This window comes from Primulina eburnea, chromosome 11, assembly GCF_022965805.1.
Source record: "Primulina eburnea isolate SZY01 chromosome 11, ASM2296580v1, whole genome shotgun sequence".
NCBI classification, from domain to species: Eukaryota; Viridiplantae; Streptophyta; class Magnoliopsida; order Lamiales; family Gesneriaceae; genus Primulina; species Primulina eburnea.
In genome coordinates, this window is record NC_133111.1 from 39697838 (window position 1) to 39711479 (window position 13642).

Here is a 13642-nt window from a genome sequence, read left to right on the forward strand (position 1 = left end):
TTATTTTTTAAATAACGTGGTTCATAAAATAAGTTTTTCTTCATTTATTGAGCATTTTTCTAAACACTCACCTACGTTCCAGATAATAAGAGTGAGAATGAAGTTTTGGACCATGAACAAACAAAATTTTGTCAAGATTTCTTGAGGGTTTTCACTATCATTTATTTTAACTTAATTTTATAACATAGGTTTTTTTTAATGTTCCGTTGTTATTTCAAGTTATGAGTACATGTTTTGGATTTGTAATAAAATAGACCAATTTTCTAGAATTTTAGTACCTTTTAGGCTTAAACATTTTTTAAAAGTTTACTCATAAATTAAATTTTGAGGATGTTGTTGATGTCGCGTCTCGGGCTTAGAGCATGCATCATGGGTACTTCTAATCATTAGCCACTATGTAAAGAATTAGGAACAACGTTTGTTGATTTTATCAAAATTTATAATTTTTTATAAAACATGTATCATTTGATTTCATAATAGACATCAAATTAATGTGACTCTGATTCCTTGATCACAAGAAGTTGAATTTACCTGGAGGGAAATGTCGGGATCAATATCGGCCATGCTATAAAAACGATCAAAATGTGACAATTTAGATGGATCATAAAAAAGGTTGGAGCAAAAACTTATATGAGACGGTCTCATGGGTTGAATTTGTGAGACAGATCTCTTATTTGGGTCATCAATGAAAAAGTATAATTTTTTATGCTAATAGTATTACTTTTTGTTGTGAATATGAGTAGTGTTGACCCGTCTCACAGATTAATATCCGTAAGATGGATCTCACATGATACTCAATCAAAAGGTTGATGTTTTATCATTATGGACAATTATTGATTTTGATAAAGTGAGAAAGTTCAATGATTTAGTTATTATTTTATTATAAATCAATTAGAAAATCATTATCTTCAATAAAAAAAATAACATTCATTATATGAACGACAGATGAAAATTTATTATAAATTTCATTATAATATCATAAAAAGTGATGAAATATTCATTTTATAATGGAAAAACGTACAATAAATTTTTATGAGTGTCCATAAAACTTATTCCAAAATTATTCCATTTTTATTTTTTAGAGTGGAGTTAGTAAACACCTTTTTTTTTATGAATTTTTTAATGACATTTGATCGAATGGACACGCTTCAAACTGAAGCTTTGAAGCTAGTAGTAAAAACCAAGAAAGGTATAATCCATTGATTAAAGCAAGCTAAAACCTGTCAAGATCTCTTATTTCCATTCAAAAGTACAATCAACCCTCAATCTGCAATCCAAAGCAATCTGTAACCATCCCATGAACTTACTTTTGTTGGGCAAATTTAAATCTTGGGATTAGATTAATCGCTGAAAGGGACGAGATTATGGCAATATTTTGTTGGGATTGCAAAGCCAGTCAAGGGAATCAAGAAGGCATCATTTTGATTGGCTGGTTTCCGCGGTCCCGTGCGTGCCTTAAACTTCACTTGAAATTTCACATAGGCATATAATGGGTAAGTTTTGGAATTGCTGCCTGAAGAATCGAGCTTTGAAGCGTAGCCCACGATCACAGGTACCTCTGTTGTCTCGATGGTTTCTTAAAAATGTGTTTTTGCTCGAATTTTGTGGGAAATACATGAAACTTTGAAATCCGTTTTAGATTTCCTTGATGAGACTCTTTCATTTGTTCATTTGTTTTGTCACTTCAGGGGTCAAGAGACAATATGGAGATGCCATCCACTAGCAATGCCAATAATAACTCTAAATGCGAGGTAATAATAAAGGCGTTTTTTTTGCAACTTCTGATCTTTTTATTTATTTGATTATTGCGTCGTCCTTGGACGTATTTAGTTCATCTTTCGTTGATTTTAGAAGATGCAATCCTGTGCCATTTATACTTGACTTAGTTGACCTTCAGTTTAAGTATTTTATCATCTCTTTTATTTTTCGATCCTTCATATTTTCTTGCTTGTTTGCTTTTGTGAGATCAGTTCTTGATGGCAACTGAAAAGTTCTGGGATTTGTGTAAATGATTAGTAGGAAAATCCAACTTATGGAGAATTACAAGTTCTACATTTTGTGAATATGGTGTTTGATAAGCGTCATGAGCCAGTCGATGCATTTTGAAGCCTAAAAAATGTCCTATAGTTAAGCGTTCTTGTTTGAAATGGTGTATGTGATAGTTTTGAAGTTTTATTTTTTTCATTGTATTACAGCTTCATCATAATTTTTTTATCAAACAGGGCAAATTTATCCAAACATTTTGTTTTGTTCTCTTAACAAATTAATGTTATTGTAAACGAGCTTGTCTCACTTTCATGAATCAAATTTGAATTCCAGCAGAACTTGAACGAGAAATTGAAGGATTCAATCATCATACCTGCAACCAATATCATACATAACCATGATTTCTCTGGAGGGCTTCATTTATGGCATCCTAATTGCTGCAATGCCTTTGTTGTTTCGTCAGAATCCGGTTACCCTGAAGGATTATCAACTAAGTTAAGCGGCAGTTTTGCCGTTGTCACAAACCGGAAAGAATCCTGGCAAGGCCTGGAGCAAGACATCACCAGCAGAGTTTCTGCAGGATCTAACTACACAGTCTGTGCTTGGGTTGGAGTATCAGGGGCTGTTCAAGGTGTTGCCAATGTTTCGGCCACTCTGAAACTAGAAAATCAGGATTCATCAGTTAGCTATATGTTTGTTGGAAGGTATATTTTTCTCTTTTTGGATGGTGTTCTAGCTTGGGGAAGCTATTCCCAATTTGCATCTAGGTAGGGAACCTGGAAGTAGTGGGGTGGGGTGCCATCCATGACAGCCATTCAAATGAAAAACATGTGCAATCTCATTTTTATATTTTTTAATTTTTCAAAATATAATGTTTTCTCCCCAATTTTGTTTAGAGCATTACTTGTGAACTTTATGTACTGGTTCCAACCCTGACCTTTGCAGAACCTCTGCTTCAACCGAACGTTGGGAGAAGGTAGAAGGTACATTTTGTCTGTCAACAATGCCTAAGAGGGTCACGTTTTATCTGGAAGGGCCTTCATCTGGCATTGACCTACTCATAAGATCTGTACAGGTCTCCTGCCCCAGTTCCAATGAATGTGAGGTATTTTCTTGCCTAAAGTAACATATTCTCATTCAGTTTTGTGACTATTTATTTGTGAAAAGGTGTCAATGAGAATAAACTTCATTCTTGCAATTGGAAATTGAGAAGGATGATAAAGAATTTGTATGTACCTTTCATTGCTTTTAAATTTTGATGTATTGTTGTTTTCTCACATCTGATAGAGTCAAAGCACTGGATCTTTGTCAGACGGTGATGAGAACATTGTACAGAACCCGACATTTGATGACGGACTAAATAATTGGTCTGGAAGAGGTTGTAAGATTGTTGTGCGTGATTCTATGGCTGATGGGAAAGTTCTTCCCATGTCTGGAAAGTTCTTTGCATCCACGGCAGATCGAACTCAGAACTGGAATGGGATTCAACAAGAGATTACTGGGAGAGTGCAGAGGAAGCTTGCATATGAGGTTGTGGCTACAGTTCGAGTATTAGGTAATAACATCACTGGTGCAAATGTTAGAGCTACATTGTGGGTTCAGGCAGCAAATCTCCCCGAGCAGTATATAGGGATTGGCAGGTTAGTTTTATCTTATTGTCAGCATTCAAATGCTGATACTTTCAGTTCTTTTGGTCTTGAGCTAACTTATTTTAAAGTTGAGATGGCTCTCTTTAAACAAGGTGCTGTGATTGTTAATACTAAATATGTGCACTCTTTATCCTTTTTAAGGTTCTGGTGAACCTTGTCTCTTATTTATTTGATAGATCCTGATATATAAATCAAAACGGCGTGGCGTGACTAATGCACTTGTCTTTTTATGTTCTTGCGTTTTTTCTTCTTTTGAAATGGAAATGGTTATGCAGGTGTATTTCATTTTTCCTGGTGAATTTAATATCATTTAACATGATACTGAACTATCAGTCGTTGCTTGTGATGCATTCGAGTATACTATATGATTTTATGAATCTATTTTTCTGTAGTGTGCAGGCAACAGACAAAGATTGGGTGCAGCTGCAAGGAAAATTTCTTCTAAACGGCATCCCCTCACGAATAATTATTTTTTTAGAAGGACCACCTCCTGGAACTGATATCCTCCTCAATAATCTAATAGTAAAGCACGCTGCCAAAGCTCCACCTGCATCTCCACCAGTCATTGAGGTTGTTAAATTAGTAACTGGAAGTGCCTGAAATATTTACCAGAGCTGCTTAATTTTCTTACACTCAAGTTGGTTTCTTTTTCTCAGAATGCTGCTTTTGGGGTCAATATTATTGTGAATAGCAACCTTAGTGACAGCACCAACGGATGGTTTCCCCTTGGAAATTGCACACTTAGTATCGGAAATGGTTCGCCACATATTCTTCCTCCCATGGCTAGAGATTCCCTTGGAGCCCACGAGCCTTTAAGTGGTCGCTACATTCTTGTAACCAATCGTACTCAAACATGGATGGGCCCAGCCCAGATGATAACAGATAATCTGAAACTATATTTGACATATCAAGTGTCAGCTTGGGTTCGAATTAGATCTAGGGTAACTGGACCGCAAAATGTTAACGTTGCTCTTGGTGTGGACAGTCAATGGGTAAATGGTGGCCAAGTAGAGATTGGTGATGATAAATGGCATGAAATTGGTGGATCTTTTAGAATCGAGAAGCAACCAGCAAAAGTAATGGTTTATGTCCAAGGTCCTGATGCTGGTGTCGATTTGATGGTGGCCGGACTTCAAATCTTTCCTGTCGATAGACACATGAGATTTAAACACTTGAAAACTCTAACTGACAAGGTAAGTGGTGAAGGCGGTTCTTGATGTTCAATTATTGTATGCAAAGTAAGATTTTCTTTACTAAATGCATGTTATATCATGCAGATACGCAAGCGTGATATTACCTTAAAGTTTATTGCATCTGAGTCGAGCTCTCTCGATGGTGTCTTTGTGAAAATCAGACAGACACAAAACAGTTTCCCAATTGGATCGTGCATGGAGAGATCAAATATTGAAAATGAAGATTTTGTCGATTTCTTCTCCAAAAACTTTAACTGGGCCGTCTTTGGAAACGAGTTGAAGTGGTACTGGACCGAGCCACAGAGAGGAAACTTAAACTACAAAGATGCTGATGATATGTTAAACTTTTGTACAAGCCGGAACATTCAACTTCGTGGGCACTGCATCTTTTGGGAAGTCGAGGATGCAGTTCAATCATGGATACGTTCTTTGAGCAAAGACGACATGATGTCAGCTGTTCAGAACCGTCTAACCAGTCTTCTGAACCGGTATAAGGGTAAATTCAAGCACTACGATGTGAACAATGAAATGCTGCACGGTTCCTTTTTCCAAGATCATTTAGGAAAAGATATCAGAGCCAACATGTTCAAGATTGCAAATCAACTTGACCCCTCTGCCACCCTTTTTGTTAACGACTACCACATAGAAGATGGCTGTGATACACGGTCATCACCAGAGAAATACATTCAACACATTCTGGACCTCCAAGAACAAGGAGCACCAGTTGGAGGAATAGGCTTACAGGGGCACATAGAGAACCCAATTGGTCCCATTGTTTGTTCCGCACTCGATAAGTTGGGTATTCTTGGCCTTCCAATCTGGTTCACAGAAGTCGACATCTCTTCAGACAACGAGTATGTTAGAGCTGATGATTTGGAAGTCATGCTTCGAGAGGCATTTGCTCACCCTGCGGTCGAGGGCGTAATGTTTTGGGGATTCTGGGAGCTGTTTATGAGTCGTAACAATGCTCACTTAGTGAACGCAGAAGGTGATGTTAATGAAGCTGGTAAAAGGTACCTTGCACTTAAGAAAGAATGGCTGACTCGTGCTCATGGACATGTAAATGAACAAGGTGAATTCGAGTTCAGAGGATTTCATGGTTCGTATGAACTCGAGCTCGTTTCAGTTTCTCGGAAGAAATTGGCATATAAAACATTTGAGGTTGATCAAGGTCTGGATCCAGTTGTAGTATCCATAAATTTATAGTTGTCGATGACTTGTGCTTCACACTGACTGAATTAAGGGATTATTAAACTTGTCTGTCCAAACCGATGATGATGATCATGTAAATGAAATAATGTGTTGGTGACTTGTGGAAATGTGACGGTGATTATACAATGGCCGTGCCTTAGTTTTCTGCTATTATTACAGGGTTCAAGACATTAATAGATGGACGGCTGCGATCATATCATTTGATAGATTTGAGGTTAAGCTTGAATTTATGAATTAATGCTTGAATTATCTTCTAAGCTTGGGTTCTGTCCAAGTTTAGAATGGTTCGAGACCCAATTATAATTTGTAAAATACATATCGTTCAACTCAGAAAAAAGGAGAACAACAGGATAATGAATCTAACTTCGTTCAATAACCGATAATGAATCTTGTTTTTGTCTTCTCATAGTTTCAACAAATTTCTATGTCCAAATTTCAGAATAAGAATATTTCAATCTCTGTATTACTTCATCACTACTATATCGTCTACATTCTACAAGTTTTGTTAATCAAGAAGACAAAACAGGAATCCACTTATCCCCTTGAATGAAACTCTGGATCGAGTACGAATCTACATGCTCGGCCGGAATCATACTACTCCAATTAACACGTTTCGATGTATCAGATCCAGTCCCAGTATTCTCAAACTCCCCATAATATAACGTATTCAATGCGAAATCGCCACTCCAAGGCATCCATCCATCTGCCGCGATGAGAGCCTCCAACGTACATCGAATGAAAACCGTCCTCGAGTACTCCTTCCATGGCCTGCCGAGGTAATTCTTGTGGACACTCGGTTTACTATGGTACAAAGCCATGTATGCATCAGTGCCATTGATGACGCAGTTCTGAAAAACAAAGCCTGTGGATTGGCCGGGGTCGATCCTACCATGTGCCGTTACAGCATTGTTCTCGCCTTTTTCGGGATTGAGTTGCCGGGGGGCAACCAGGATGAGGCAGTCTTGGAAGAATGCAGCTGATTGTCCGAATATGAAGTCGACGTTGCCTTGGATTCGGCATGATTTGAAGTACTGGCGGAGTGAGTGGGCGTAGAGGGTGTCTTGATTACCGATGAATTCGCAGTTTTCGAAGATGGAGAGGTCGCTGTCGGATCGGAAAGCTACTGCTTGATGAGCATCAGGGCCTGCTGTGTTTCGGATTGTGAGATTAGTTGCCATGAATCCATCGCCCAGAACTCCTGCATGTACAGAGGTTCAAAAGTTAAAAATAACATTATGAAACCAAAGTAGGTAAAAGGTGTTAAAAAGTAATATTTATTTACAAGTGATCTAAATACTAAATCTATCTCATAAAATTGACGCTATGACAAAAGTTTTTGTCATAAACCAAGTGTTAGACTTTGTTTAACAGATGATTTAATGGTTAGCAAGCAAAAGTTATTCCAATTTTTCAGTTCAAGGTCAAATATAAATTTGATGCAACATAATTTTGAGGCCCAATGAAAATATTTCACCCCAATCAAAAGCATTTTGTTCTATAACCCATAAATTGATTGGAAAAATGATAGTGTATTATATATTTTCATTTAAACAATTAAATTTATTGTGATTTTATTTTTAAGTTCTTTGTGTGGGGAGTAGCTATAGGGATGCATCACATAAAAATGTTCGAGTGAGTTTCATTTGAGATCGTCTCACGGATACTAATCTGTGAGACGAGTCAGTCGTAACCATATTCACAATAAAAGGTAATACTTTTAGAATAAAAAATTATACTTTTTCATAGATGACCCAAATAAGAGATCCGTCTCACAAATTCGACCGATGAGAGCATCTCACACAAAGTTTTTACCAAAATATTGGAATTTTCATTTCCAGTTAAAAGAAAAAAATTTACTTAGATCATATGACCTCCTCAGTCTTACCAACGGTGGCGGATTCATAGGTGGTCATCCCTGGCTGGCCTACATTCATGGAACCTGAAATGACCGTTTTGCCCATCCCGTCCCCGATGAACACCACGTTCTTCTTCTCCAGTGGCACTCGAACCGTCTCCTCGTAAACCCCTTCCTTGATCCATATCACGAACCGTTTGCCCGGCCCGGGGTTATCCGGTCCCGCATTCACCGCTTCTTGCACTGCATTGTAATCGCACGCGCCGCCCTTGCATACCGTCACATCAGCCTTGAGAGCAGGCGGCACCCCGCCTACCAAACCGGAGCCCGAGCCGGTTTCCCAGAATCCGTCGCGCTCCGTCTTTGGCGGGGCCCAAGACTCCGTTTGGTCCGCGAAAAAGTCGTAATTCGCGAGCATTGCTAGCGCATTGCTGGTGGATACGAGCAATGAGGAATTAAAGAACGCCATTGTGGGCTGGACGAGAGCCGTGTCGGAGTCGTTGGCGTATAGCTTCAGCCCAGACCAGCAGCCGTACTGGTACGCCAACGCCGCGCTAACCCATGCACGCGCGTCCTTAATACTGCCACCTACCAACGCGCCACCAGTCAGATTCAAACGGTAATCGGAGTAACGCAGAATATTGAGGCAAGTAGTTGCGGCGTAGGACCTGTTCTGGTTCCCCACGGACGCGTCCAGGATATTCTGAACCATGCCCCTACCCGTTTCAAGATTTCGGGAGGAAACCTTCACGGCGGATTGAATAACATCCAGAACCGCGGCGTTTGCGGGGACTGTATTGGAATGGGACAGCCATGCTTCGCAAGTTTGAGGGTCAAGCGAGGCCTTGCAGGTCTCGCGAATGACGTATATGTTGTCAGAAGACGAGCCGTCGGCGGTGGACAATGGCTGGTGGTTACGCTGGTGGGAGACGGCGGAGAGGGTGAAGAACAGAAGAGGTAATAGAATCACGGAAGACAGGAGAACCGCCATTGAAATGATGCAGAATTTCAATCTCGGGGATTTCTTGGGATTGTTTGCAGCAAAGGTGGGTGAAGTTTGGGGGGAGTTCACATGTTTTTGGTACTGCATCATTGTCGAATTTAATGAAAGATTCTGAAAACAACGTGACAAATCAAGAGATTAACAGATAATGATGTAAGCGGGAAGAATAGTTTAAGCAACGCTGTTAACTTTCGTCTGATACAATATAGGAGGATGGCGATTGGAAGTGGAGTCACGGGTTTGGAAACCGAAGGAAATGGGAGGGGAGGGGAGTGGGTATTTGATTTTGGCAGTTGCCAGTTTGTGAGGCTATATTTATGAATTGTGTGGGGGTAGTTGGCTTGCTATAATCAAATGGGCTAAATTATTTCATCTATTATTGTAAAAATAAAAAATAAAAAAAATCCCCCGAATTAAATTCATAATAACATCTTAAAAGGCTATATATTTTTATTTCTTCGATCACAAAGTATACTGAACAATACCAGACAAAGAAAATTACAAGTTGAAATGTGTCGAAGCTCGATGTCAAAAACTCGTGTGAGACGGTCTCACGGGGTCGTGTTTGTGAGACATATATCTTATTTGGATTATTCATGAAAAAATATTACTTTTTATGGTAAGAGTATTACTTTTTATTGTGAATATCGGTAAGATTGACCCGTCTCATAGATTAAGATCCGTAAAACGTTCTCACATAAGACTCACTCAAGCTCGAAAGAAAGATCTCTTAGGGATGCAAATTCGATTCAGAGCGGTAATATCAAAAAACCTAAAGTTCTGTGTCTCCAAGCTCAAGTTTGGAGGGAAGAAAACATAAGTCGTAGTGGGGCCAATTTCATAGGAAAAAGAAAGAAATAAATTGATAAAGGCCGAACACTCTTGGTTTTTACATGTCATGTGCATTTAGGGACATACAACTATATATATATATATATATATATATATATATATATATATATATATATATATAGGAAAACAAGTTGTAAGATCGCACATGGCAGAAACTTATTGTGCATGTGGATTGGGCATATGCAATGTTAGACAAGTTCAAAAACTTTAGACAGGTGTATGCTTCGGTTGAATAAATTGTGCACCAGAATCCAGATTCTTCATGGACGCCTCTGTTACCAACTCAATGCAGATTAGATGTCGACGCAAGCTATGATATTAACAGAAACATGTATAGTGTTGGGGTAGTAGTGCGAGATGCGTATGGAATGGTGTGCGGGGCAAACGCTTGTCCTATTCGATTTCAGGGTTCATTGGTAGGTGCGGAGCTATTGGCTTTACATTTCGGTATGGATTTTGCCTTGCATCTTGAGCTGGACAATGTGTGCATTTACTCGGATCCTCTTGATGCTGTTTGGGCAGTAGGGAATTTTAATCTCGAACTTGGTCCAGCTGGAGGAGTGGGACGGACTCACGAATCTTTATTTGTGAGACGGGTTAACCTTACATTCACAATAAAAAAAATAATACTCTTAGCATAAAAATTAATACTTTTTCATAGATGACCCAAATAAAATATTCGTCTTACAACATACGATCCGTGAGTCTGTTTTACACAAGTTTTTGCCTAGAAATTGTATACAATTTTTACACTACTTTATATTTGGTAAAAAACGGGAAAAAAAATTAGTACATGAATTTCGGCAAAGAGTTGATTAATTCTAGAATGAGTCTCATGTGTGTAAGGACCGTGTATCGTATTATCGTAAATCTTATATGATTATCGATAATTCAGGAATTTGATATGTGATTATACATTTGATGTATATCGTGACAATGGAATTGAGAAAATGAATATTGAATATGAATTGACGTTGTAAGAGCTCGAGTGGAAAAGCCGGACACCAATATAGCACAAGAGTTAATAATTGTACAGAAGATGTGGCGCCCGGGCGGTAGAAAATGACCGCCCGAGCGCCAGGACTTATGAAATGTATGTTCGGGCAGAATATGCCGCGCCCGAGCGGTAATTTGCGACCGCCCGAGCGCGGTGCAATTGTTGGCCGGGGGCAGAATGTCTCGCGCTCGGGCGCGAGAATTCTACCGCCCGAGCGCGAGAGTGGTGAAGATAATAATGAGTTTCTTTCCTTTCTTTCTTCATTTGAATTTAATAGATTTACGAGAGACACGAGAGAAACTTCAATTCTTTCGTTCGAATCGACCTCGAAACGCTGTCTAAACGCGAAACAAATTATATATTTGTGATCATCGCGTCGAGGGCTTCTGACTGAGGTAATTTTCTTCTAGTTCCAGCAGCTCGAAATATCAAAGTGCTGGAATAGCATGTATTTGAAGTTGAATTTCCTATATGTAGTAGAATAACCGACAAGAAACTAAGTTTTGAAGTCGGAATTGAATTATGATATGATTTTGATTTGATATGAATTTTTTAAGTTTCAAATGATATTTGAAACTCATATGAATGATTTTGGAGTATGTTATTGATTGGAATGAGTATGTTCTTGATGTAGATAAATGTAATATCAATATCTTCAGGCTGCATCAACTGAAAACGAAGAATTGATGTATGTTGCGACCGGATAACATACGACAGGTATCTGTATTATATGGTATATGTTGGATTGGTTTGATTGATTGGAACGAAAATATGTGTCTATATATGCCTTATTTGTTGATTGATGTGGCATACATGACATTGTGATTGAGATATCGATGTATAAAAGAAATGTTTTGTTAACACACATCATTTGATGCATACATCGATACATGACATGCACGTTGAGCTATGATCCTTGGATACCCTGATATGATTTGATTGGATTTTGGGGTTTGTGAACACAATTGCTATGTTGGTATTATATGACCCGTAAAGCACAGACAATTGTGGCCCCGATGATTGGATATGAAATTTGGGATTTGATGGCGCCTTGTCGACGCTATCATACGAGTATCCCTTATTGAGGTCGGTGTGCCAGCTCGAGCATTGATTTGATACCGATTCGATTGATTCTGACATGTGCTCAGTGGATGAGCATTTGACCTAATACCTCCACGAGATACATGCATTACATACTATATATCATTGTTTAGATATCTGTGGTATATATGATTGATTGTTCCATACGGAGCTTTGCTCACCCCAAGGAGGGCTGTTGTTTTTTTTGTGTGTGGACAATGGCAGGTACTCCAGGATATCAGGAGACTGGAGAGGGTACTTCTGGAGGGAGCCACAGCTGGGGCTGAGGTTTTATGTTTATGTCTTGTTCCCAGTATATATGTATATGTATCTATATACCGGGGCATGTCCCGAGGATATGAGTTGTTTATATATGATTGGTTTTGATTACGTGTGGGCATGTTTATGACGTGAGATTAAATACTATTTTTAGTATTCAAATAAAATGATTTGGGCTCATTGTAAAGAAAATTTAAACTCGTTTTCCGCTGTAATTATTTAACCCTAATCAGATGGCATTGTAATAACGATTAGGAGCTAAGGGCCCCACAATGTGAGACCGTCTCACGGATACTAATATGTGAGACAAGTCAACTCTACCCATATTCACAATAAAAAGTAATACTTTTAGCATAAAAAATTATACTTTTGCATGGATAACCCAAATAAGAGATCCGTCACAAATTTGACCCGTGAGACCGTCTCACATAAGTTTTTGTCAAAATTCTACGACAAAGATTTAATCAAAATTATTTTGGTTTATTTAATCCGTCGTAATTGGTTCTTTTGTTTGTTTGTTCATTTTTTTTGGCAATTTTGATACTATTTCCCATATAATACTGACATATATGTTTCATATGAACTTCTCTAATAAAAATACTACATAATAAATAAATAAATTAAAATACATATATACACATATAAACTAAGAATTTAAATTAACATTAAAAAGATCAAAATTTTAAATTATTTAATTATAAATTTCTGATTATAAAATTATAAATGGTCCATAAATTCTAGATTTTTTTGTAATTGTAAATTATAAATATTGCAAGTATATTATAGATTACAAATATATTATAAATTATGAGTGACCTTATATAAATACTCCGTCAATAAACTATCCACATTTAAAAATTGAGTCCAAAATATGAAATTCACGATTATAAATTTACTAACCCACTTGTTATAAAGTAAAATGTATAGATTATATATATTTTCTAAGATATGAAATTTTAATTTTATTCAAAAACTCAATAACAAACAATGTTTTCCCACACACACATATATACATGTTATTAAAATAAATTATATGTTTTTGGGATGAGAGGCACAAAATAATTTTTTAGAAAAAACATATGAGACTGTCTCACATATAATTTTGTGAGACAGATCTTCAACTCGATCCATCCATGAAAATATATTATTTTTATATTAAATTTATAACTTATCATTGTAATTATGAACCGAGTCAACTCGTCTCACGAATATAAATCCGTAAGACCGCAAATATTATAGATTACGAGTGACCATAAATACTCAGAATCAATAAAATATCTAACCTAAAGCATTTGTTCTGAATATGAAATCCATTATTTTAAATTTTCATTCCAAACTTTATAACACAGATTTGATATGGTTTTTATCCATTGTGTTAATCTCATATCCACCATCAATGAGGTTTCACTCATATATTTGATTTATTATTTTGATATATTTTATCGAATCTAATAGTTGAATGTCACTTCACGTATGAACACAATTAATTAGCAAAATAACAAAACTTTTTTAAAAGAACGAATTCTCTTGTAAAGT

General features: G+C 37.4%; 2 protein-coding genes across 3 annotated transcripts; one reads left to right on the plus strand and one right to left on the minus strand.

The window, feature by feature from the left end:
- The first annotated feature begins 1131 nt into the window (after positions 1-1131).
- Positions 1132-6246, plus strand: LOC140805974 (endo-1,4-beta-xylanase 1-like). 2 transcript variants are annotated; one of them, XM_073162370.1, is made up of 8 exons: positions 1132-1552; positions 1689-1751; positions 2320-2690; positions 2932-3091; positions 3274-3626; positions 4028-4205; positions 4292-4828; positions 4913-6246. In XM_073162370.1, exons 1-8 carry the CDS (start codon positions 1490-1492, stop codon positions 6032-6034), a joined length of 2847 nt encoding a protein of 948 aa, XP_073018471.1. In that variant the 5' UTR covers positions 1132-1489; the 3' UTR covers positions 6035-6246. The 2 variants fall into 2 exon arrangements, with proteins under 2 accessions (XP_073018471.1, XP_073018472.1); XM_073162371.1 differs by having other exon boundaries at positions 2323-2690.
- A 227-nt stretch (positions 6247-6473) lies between these two features.
- On the minus strand, positions 6474-9159 carry LOC140805975 (probable pectinesterase/pectinesterase inhibitor 51). Its single transcript, XM_073162372.1, has 2 exons — positions 7926-9159; positions 6474-7238 (listed from the first exon to the last, which is right to left on the minus strand). Exons 1-2 carry the CDS (start codon positions 8986-8988, stop codon positions 6550-6552), a joined length of 1752 nt encoding a protein of 583 aa, XP_073018473.1. The 5' UTR covers positions 8989-9159; the 3' UTR covers positions 6474-6549.
- Positions 9160-13642: the final 4483 nt, after the last annotated feature.